General features: G+C 41.5%; 1 protein-coding gene across 1 annotated transcript; it reads left to right on the top strand.

Annotated features, from left to right (window-relative positions):
• Positions 1-3252: 3252 nt before the first annotated feature.
• LOC115003586 (angiopoietin-related protein 7) lies at positions 3253-8723 on the top strand. Its single transcript, XM_029425437.1, has 8 exons — positions 3253-3408; positions 4551-4766; positions 6213-6332; positions 6423-6537; positions 6662-6799; positions 7277-7493; positions 7629-7824; positions 7902-8723. Exons 1-8 carry the CDS (start codon positions 3253-3255, stop codon positions 8046-8048), a joined length of 1305 nt encoding a protein of 434 aa, XP_029281297.1. The 3' UTR covers positions 8049-8723.
• The last annotated feature ends 454 nt before the right edge of the window (positions 8724-9177 follow it).

Raw genomic sequence — 9177 nt, 5'->3', positions numbered from 1 at the left:
GATGATGAATGCTATTGCTAATGAACAGCCTTAATGGCACCAGTTTTCCAATATCCCACCTCCCATCAGATCAGCAGACTTTCATTCTGCTCTATTCATTACTTTAAACCTCCTGCTCTTCTTAATCTCTCTTCAATGTCTTCTGCCAGAAATCAGCAGCAGCCTTGTTGAAATTCTTTTGATTCATGTGTTGTTTGTATTGTCTTGTGCACTTCAGTAGGGAAGCTCCTTATCACTACACTCAAGGCCAGCAGGTAATTAAGTAGTAACATGGTGCCACCATGTGGCCTCACACACGGTTTCTCTCACAAGCATACAGCCTACGCCACCAGGGACGTCTGCCAAACTTTTTTATGAGGGACGTATTTCATTCCTCACAGGTTATATGAAAATGCTCGTTTCCCTCTGCAGAGCTCCCTCCGGCAGCGTCGCAAATTGATACAGTACAGTTCCAGTTTTTTGCATTGAAGTCCATTGAAAAGCTGTTACATTATAATTCCAATAAAAATAAATAATTGGACCTTCAATAGCATTTAGTTTTTTTTCTTATAACAAGGAGGCCATGTATGCTATTTGAGAATATAAAGATGTAAAGAGCAGCTTGGCTACTGTAATAGGATCAGCACCCCTCATTCTCTCACTCACATCAGCTTTCATTACGCTTTGAGCAGGATTATTGTGCCGGGAGGTGATGCTTATTTACTGTAGGTGCTGTGATGTGTTATCCATGTGCATTCAATTACAATTAAATGCACTGAATCTGTTCCTTATTTTTAAGTTTATCATCTGAAAATCTCTATTTCTATGATCTGTCTGTGGCATAATCATATTATTCTTTCAAATTGAATAAGCTTTACAACATACAAATCCCTACATATCGCCACAGCATTTGATGTAAAGTTGTGATGGAGATGGCTAGTAGAAAACATTTTGTAGCATTTTCTCTTTTACCAATAATTGTATTATCGTTTCCTTATTCGTCTGCCTGCCTCCATCCCTCAGTCGTGTTGAATCCTCTTAGAGGTGGATTATGGGACTAAGATGTCTACAGTGAGAGGGAGAGAGAGAGGGGAATAGAGAGGGAGGGACAGAAGGAAAGCATGAAGCACACCGAGTGAGAGAGAGAGAGAGAGAGAGAGAGCAATACAGGAGATACAAAAAAAAGGGAGAAGAAGAAAATGGAGAGAACCCCTCGGCCTGAAATGAGCCGGGAATGGGGTAAAAGATGGTCTGTAACTGGGGTGAGTACACCAACATTTACTACATTTGACAGTAACTAAGAAATATATATATATATATATATATATATATACAGGACTGTCTCAGAAAATTAGAATATTGTGATAAAGTTCTTTATTTTCTGTAATGCAATTAAAAAAACAAAAATGTCATGCATTCTGGATTCATTACAAATCAACTGAAATATTGCAAGCCTTTTATTATTTTAATATTGCTGATTATGGCTTACAGCTTAAGAAAACTCAAAAATCCTATCTCAAAAAATTAGAATAGTTCCTCAGACCAAGTAAAAAAAAAGATTTATAACAGCAAAACAAAATCAAACATTTGAAAATGTCCATTAATGCACTCAGTACTTGGTTGGGAATCATTTTGCACGGATTACTGCATCAATGCGGCGTGGCATGGAGGCAATCAGCCTGTGGCATTGCTGAGGTGTTATGGATGCCCAGGATGCTTCAATAGCGGCCTTTAGCTCATTAGCATTGTTGGGTCTGGTGTCTTTCAGCTTCTTCTTCACAATACCCCACATATTCTCTATGGGGTTCAGGTCAGGGGAATTGGCAGGCCAATCGAGGACAGTAATGCCATGGTCAGTACACCAGTTACTGGTGGTTTTGGCACTGTGGGCAGGTGCCAGATCATGCTGGAAAATTAATTCCTCATCTCCATAGAGCTTTTCAGCAGACGGAAGCATGTAGTGCTCTAAAATCTCTTGGTACACAGCTGCATTTACTCTGGGCTTGATGAAACACAGTGGACCAACACCAGCAGCTGACATGGCTCCCCAAACCATCGCTGACTGTGGGAACTTCACACTGGATTTCAAGCAACTTGGATTTTGCTCCTCTCCAGCCTTTCTCCAGACTCTGGCACCTTGACTTCCAAATGAAATACAAAACTTGCTTTCGTCTGAAAAGAGGACTTTGGACCACTCTGCAACTGTCCAGTGCTTCTTTTCCATAGCCCAAGTCAGACGCTTCTTCCGTTGTCTTGAGTTCAGAAGTGGCTTGACCATGGGAATACGGCTATTGTAGCCCATTTCCCGGACACGTCTGTGAACAGTGGCTTTTGATACCTGGACTCCAGCTTCAGTCCACTGTCTTTGAAGCTCCCCCAAATTCTGGAAGCGACTCTTCTTCACAATGCTGTTAAGGCTGCGGTCATCTCTCTTGGTTGTGCAGCGTTTCCTGCCACATTTCCCCCTTCCAACAGACTTTTTGTGGATGTGCTTTGAAACTGCACTCTGTGAACAGCTTGCTCTTTGAGACATTTCTTTTTGTGTCTTACCCTCCTGATGGAGGGTGTCAATGATGGTCCTCAGGACAGCAGTCAGATCAGCAGTCTTCCCCATACTTGTGATTTAGTTTACTGAACCAAGCTGAGTGTTTTTCAAGGCTCAGGAAACCCTTGCAGGTGTTTCGAGTTAATTAGACGATTCAAGTGATTCGTTGAACACCCTAGTATACTTTTTCATGATATTCTAATATTTAGAGATAGGATATTTGAGTTTTCTTAAGCTGTAAGCCATAATCAGCAATATTAAAATAATAAAAGGCAATATTTCAGTTGATTTGTAATGAATCCAGAATGTATGACATTTTTGTTTTTTTAATTGCATTACAGAAAATAAAGAACTTTATCACAATATTCTAATTTTCTGAGACAGTCCTGTATATATATATATATATATATATATATATATATATATATATATTGCTGCAAAGGACAATGCCACATTTTGTCAGGATATCTGTGCATGTGTGTATGTTATTGAACCTGCTAATTAAGCTTCAATAGGTCAAATACTCAGTTTACGTGTGTAAGCGTGTGTGTGTGTGTGTGTGTGTGTGTGTGTGTGTGTGTGTGTGTGTGTGTGTGTGCTCTACTGTAGGGCCATGATACACTGATTTTCTCAGTTTCCAGCAGAGCCTCACATGGTGAAGCACACACTCCCGTGTCCCGTCCTCGCTCTCACTGACAAGGCAGGGACAGACTAAACGGGCGGCAGCAATGTCTCCCCTGTCCTTAACCAACACTCCGGGCTGGAGCTTGTGCTCTGCTCTCTGTATCGTCATTGTGTTGCTCCCAGAGGCCAAAGCAAACAACCTGAACACTACCACTCAGCCCAATGGCGGGGGAACCCAGTGCGGGGAGTACACTAACCAGGTAATTACTATAAACATCCTGAATACAAGCCAAAGGGATGTTCTCTGAATGAGCTTCTGTTTCCTCCTATTACTCCAGAGATGTGTCAGCTTTGTGAAAGAGCATCTCACCTCGGCTGGAATCAGAATTATGTTTCAACTTCATGTACATGTACAGTCCTAAAACGCTTAATGAATAAAGTGTTCTACCAGAAAGTACCAATACCAAAGTACCAATCCTACTTGAGTTAAAGTATAGAGGTATTATCAGCAACATACTGTATACTGAGAGCATCTAAAGCAAAAGTACGTGGTCCCTGTGACATATATTATGCATTATTAGATTGTTAATACTGATGTATCAAGTAGCTTTTTATCTGTGTCTTTGGTCAAGTTGCAGCTAGTTTAGTTTGTTAGTTTAGTCCAGCGGTTCCTAATCTGGGGGTCAGACCCCTCCAAAGGTTGGGTAGTTTAATCTAAAAGCATTGCATTATACTGTATTTTATAAACTGATCATATATTATCTGAAAAGTAACTCGAATGATGACAATGACCATCAACTAGGGTGCAGAATCCATCCATCGTGTACCGCTTATCCGAGGTTGGGCTGCGGGGGCAGCAGCTCCAGTAGGGAACCGCAAACTTCCCTTTTCCGGATCATTAAATACTGCAGTTTTATTAATATGATCAACAATGCCATCCACTTTATTATTGTAAATTGAGGGTTAGTGATGGGGATCAAATGTGCTGCCATTGTCATGGTATATGCAATTTAATATCACACTATTGACATATATCATGATTAAGTCAACTCTTCTGAAAAATTGATTTAGAAACATTTTATGGATAACATAACCAGACAAGAATGTATGTTTTTAGACAAGTAAACTTAAAGGTACTTAAATATAATATTACCATAAAACAGTGCTGTTTATAGACTTGCAACATCACTTGCACACCAGCCTCATACACGTCAACATCAAGATATATTGAACATAAAAACTCTTTCTGCTACTGGCAGGAATCTGACACATGCAAAATGTATTATTAGCCCGGGCTTTCTTTGAGGCTGTAGTTATATTATATATTAACATATATTTTGACACACTGTGTTGAGCAACAGCAGGGCTGGAAGTTAGTAGTTGTTGTTTTTGCCATCTAAAGGTGATGGAGGATGGGAAGTGTCGGCTGGTGGCCACGCTGCCTCAGCTGGACGAGCAGAAGTGTCCGGATATGTTTCGCTGCACGGACGAGGTTTCCTACTGGCTGCACGAGAACGAGGAGAGGAAGCAGCAGATAGTGGTGCTGAAGGAGACAATCTCTGAGCTGCAGGAAGAGCTGAGGAACCACCGGCACCGCATCAGAGTCCTCGAGCTGCAGGTGAGATCTCCCTATCGACTTAGCAGCCCTGGGTCAACTATCAACAACAATCCTTTCAACTGCTTTGAGTGCTCGCTTTAGTGCACCTGCAGCTCACCGGATGTTGCAACAATGTGACTGCGCTTTTTTATACACACTACCCATGTGACAGAACTTTTCTACTTTATTTGGAAAGGATTCTGTTCTTCTTTGTGTAGTAAATATAACTTTTCACAGCCAGACTGTTTTGTATTAAATATTAACTTGTTTTATATATTTCCTCTGCTCAGGGCCTTTTGGTGGAGAGTCTGTTAAGACTAGACATAAATATTTGATCAAATAAGTCTTAAACGTGGTTTGACTTAATATGTTGCTTTAAAAGAAATGGGTCAACTTTTCTTAAAATTGTTCTCTTAATACTTTGGCTGTTAAAGATCACACTTTGCAATTTGCTTGAACTCTCATTACAGTTAAAAATCCTCTCGTGCAGTTTTTTACTACATGACACACATTAGTTGTGTGCAGTTCTGCACTGTAACTAAGTGCCTGGTCATCAAGCTGGCTTCCCCCCCAGCATGTCCTTGACCTTAGTCACTAACAGGATTAGCCTCCTACTCTTCCACGTGTTGCCTCATGCGTCTCAGGCAGTGAGCCTATACAAACAGAGGCTCTCAGCTGGACCGGTCAGCAGCCAAAGGTGGAGAGGTGGAGAGGGTTCATGTGTTGTGCATGAGAAACAGTGCAAGGGAGAGAGAGAGAGAGATCCAAGGTTTGTGGTAATGGGAGTTAAGTGTTATCCTCCATGTCAAGGCTAGGAATAGAACACATACTGAAGTGTCTGGCTTTGAGTTTTAGAAGAGAGGGCTCGTCCTTTTGGTGCCGAGAGCATGGGAGACGTTGCAAGTTTTTATGTGTGCAAAGAGATAGACTTGGATGATGTAGTAGTCAATTATAGGCATAGTGGCTGTTAAGTTAAATGAATACTTCAGCCCCAAAATGATTGCTATATATCAATTATTCACCCTTTGTTACCTTGAATTCGTGAAGAAAAACGTCTTGCATGCCGCCACGGTGCACAAAGAATCCAGAAAGGTTTGAATTAAATGGGGGTCGCGTTTAACAACAGCAAAACTATATCAACACATCCGTCTACACACTCTCACACAACTTGTGCAGTGTGATCCAAGTCTCGTTTATCCAGAACATTACTGCAATAACAGTCTCATGCTTGCACGCTGCTCATCCATGCAAGTATTAGTTTTTCTCCGTTTTTGGATTCTTCATTCACCGTGGAGGCGTGCGGAAAACAACTTTTCTTAAAGAATTCAAAGTAACATATGGTGAGTAATTCCTTTAAAGGTGACAGAAAGGAATCTAAGATCCATTACACAATTTTGCAAAAGGCTTTCTTACAGAGATTTATTGCCTATGTTTTTGTATGTGTGTGTGCTTGTGTGATGGAGTCAGAGTGAAGAGAGGAACCACTTGAATATCTCCCTGGAACAGCGTTTTCACGAGTTGGAGCTTCACTATGGTGAAGCCACCACCCTGCTGCACCTACAGGGCACTCTGATCCTAGACCTCCAGGTAAAGCCATCATGAGTAGTTACCTTCAGACATCAGAACCTATATTGCACTGGGTGGTTTTTGATTGTTCCGCTGTGTGTTTCTGTTTAGAACCAGCTCCATAATCTGACACTTTTGGTGGATAATGTAAAAAGAAGCCCCGGGTGCTTGGTCAACATGGTCCGTCCCAACCCGCTGATGAGTGCTCAACAAGCTCTGCACTCAGGTACAGTCCCTCATAAACATACTGGACACGCAGTCTCACGTGCTATGATCTCCCAGCAGAGGGCGGCAATGTCCCCTTGTGGATTTTCTCCTTCTCAATCCTGTCTCACATTCTCTTCCATCAGAGTATCAGCATGTGAGAAACTGTCCCATAGACTGTGCTTCCATCCACTACAATGGAGTGAGGAGATCAGGGCTCTACACAGTAGTACCAGCACTGTCCGGCATACCTGTGCAGGTGTATTGTGATATGGACACAGATGGTGAGTCACGTACACGATCGAACACAGCTGAGTTTCAGTCCATGTGTTGGCGAGCACACACTAGTGAGTGCAGTCGACCTGTGTTCCTCTTTTGGCCGGATGGGAACGAGCGTAGTAACCCACTAGACATTGCATTACAGCTCCAACGATAAGTTGACTGTTTGATTAGACAGAACTGAAAAATAATCACCAACTATTTTGATAATCAATTAATCGTTCATTTTTCAGGCTAAAATTCAGCCTGTAAAATATGGAGATTTCTGGCTTTTCTCTCTTTTATATCATATTAACGTTAATATTTTTGGGTTTTGGACTGACAAAACAAAACATTTAAAGACATCACTTTGGACTTTGAGAAACTGGGGTGGACATTTTTCTTATAGTTTACCGATAAATCGAGAAAATAATCTCCAGATTTCACGATAATGAAAATGATCATTAGTTGCAGTTAATGTCATACCTTCTTTTTTTCCTCAGGTGGTGGCTGGACTGTGATCCAGCGGCGCGTTGACGGCTCATTGAGCTTTGACCGCAGCTGGAGGGACTACAGGGATGGTTTCGGTGACCTGCACTCAGAGTTCTGGCTGGGGAACAACCACATACATGACCTGAGCACCCAGGGAGACTACAGCCTTCGCGTTGACCTGGAGGACTGGAGCAACAGGCACAAACATGCTATCTACCAGAGCTTCAGGTCGGTGGCCCGCGCAAACCTTACTCACAACCATCTCTACCTCTTGCATCATGTCTCTACTGTTCCTCTGTATGTGTGTGTGTGTGTGTGTGTGTGTGTGTGTGTGTGTGTGTGTGTGTGTGTGTGTGTGTGCAGTGTGGAAGATGAAGAGCATCAGTACCGTCTCCATGTGTCAGGCTTCAGTGGGACAGCGCAGGACTCTTTCAGCTGGTACCACGACAAGCAGGGCTTCAGTACCCCAGACAGTGGCAACATCTGTGCAGAGATCTCCCACGGCGGCTGGTGGTACAACCAGTGCTTCTACGCCAATCTTAATGGCGTCTACTACAGGGTAAGTGTACAAAGATCGGCCCCTCACTTTATGCTTCTTAAATCATGAGAGTGTTTACTACTACCTGATCCCTGCAGGGAGGCGTGTACACCCCTAAAGGCCGTGGGCCGCTGGGTCCTGATGGGATCGTTTGGTACTCCTGGAAAGACTCGGACTATTACTCCCTACGTAAAGTCAGCATGATGATCCGACCACGCTCTTTCCGAACCCGTACGTCACCATGAGCCACCGTCACCATCGGTTAGGATGCAAGAACAAGGTGTAGGGATCACATGTGCATCTCACTGGGACACCGTGGTGATGAGGACATCCAGTGATGGGGTTTTTTTTTTGACAGAGCTCAACAAGAAGGAACTAAATGCCACTCATGTCAACAACGGCCTCTCTTCTGCAATCTTTGAACCACTCTACGTGCAAATGTAGCCGGTATGTTCGATATCCTGTGGACTCATATTTTTGCTTCATATTTTTAAAAGCACTAACTTTATAATGTGGGACATGGACATTTTTCATTTCAGTCACCATGGAGTGAGTTCTTCCTTATTTTCTACTTCTATTTTGTACCTTTTAGTTTGATACTTTGACTTACTTTAAAAAGAAAGGTACATTTGTATGATGTGTTGACAGAGGAGGCATGTGCAACTGGCAGGAAGATCACGTGAGACTGTTTATTGAATGATCTGCATATTTATGATTACTCTATAATCCAACTTTATTCATTTTGAATTGCAGCCAACTATGAGTTTAATCCATTGTGTAAACTTTTTATTGAAATAAAAAGGGTTTTAATACAATACAATTACAAGTCAGAACATAAGAACACTGAATTATATTAGATATAATAACCCTTTGATTTGATAAGTGCTACGTTCTCACAGTATAGTCAGGCAGAGAAGATATATGAGTATGTATGGATTGTATAATAAACACTATACATGTATATACAAAATGCAGTGGTGGATGGGAATGTAACTATGTACATTTACCCAAGTACTGTACTTTAGTACAAATTTGAGGTACTTGTACTTTACTTGAGTATTTTCTTTTCAGGCCACTTTCTACATCTACTTCCACATGTCAAAGACTGAAAGTGTACTTTTTACTTCACTAAATTTGTCTGACAGCTCTATTTACTTTAAAGAAACAACCTAACAGTTCATTCAAGCACAGCTGAAATGATTAGTTGATTGACAGAATGAATTAGCAAACATTTTATTATCTTTAAGTCATTTTTCATGCAAAAACATTTCATGGTTCCAGCTTCACAAATGCGAGGATGTGCTGCTTTTCTTTTCAATAATTTTGAGGTTTGGACTACTTTTTTTTACAAACCAACAAACAATTGATTAGCAG

This window comes from Cottoperca gobio, chromosome 24 (assembly GCF_900634415.1).
Source record: "Cottoperca gobio chromosome 24, fCotGob3.1, whole genome shotgun sequence".
Lineage (NCBI taxonomy): Eukaryota > Metazoa > Chordata > Actinopteri > Perciformes > Bovichtidae > Cottoperca > Cottoperca gobio.
Note: the sequence above shows the minus strand (reverse complement) of the source record. Positions and strands in the feature narration are given on the sequence as shown.

Excerpts from the sequence above, each read along its gene's own strand:
- LOC115003586 (XM_029425437.1), top strand. The coding sequence starts at position 3,253 with ATGTCTCCCCTGTCCTTAACCAACACTCCGGGCTGGAGCTTGTGCTCT. Across the intron at positions 6,333-6,422 it reads CTCTGATCCTAGACCTCCAG|AACCAGCTCCATAATCTGAC; the intron begins GTAAAGCCATCA and ends GTTTCTGTTTAG. Across the intron at positions 6,800-7,276 it reads TTGTGATATGGACACAGATG|GTGGTGGCTGGACTGTGATC; the intron begins GTGAGTCACGTA and ends TTTTTTCCTCAG.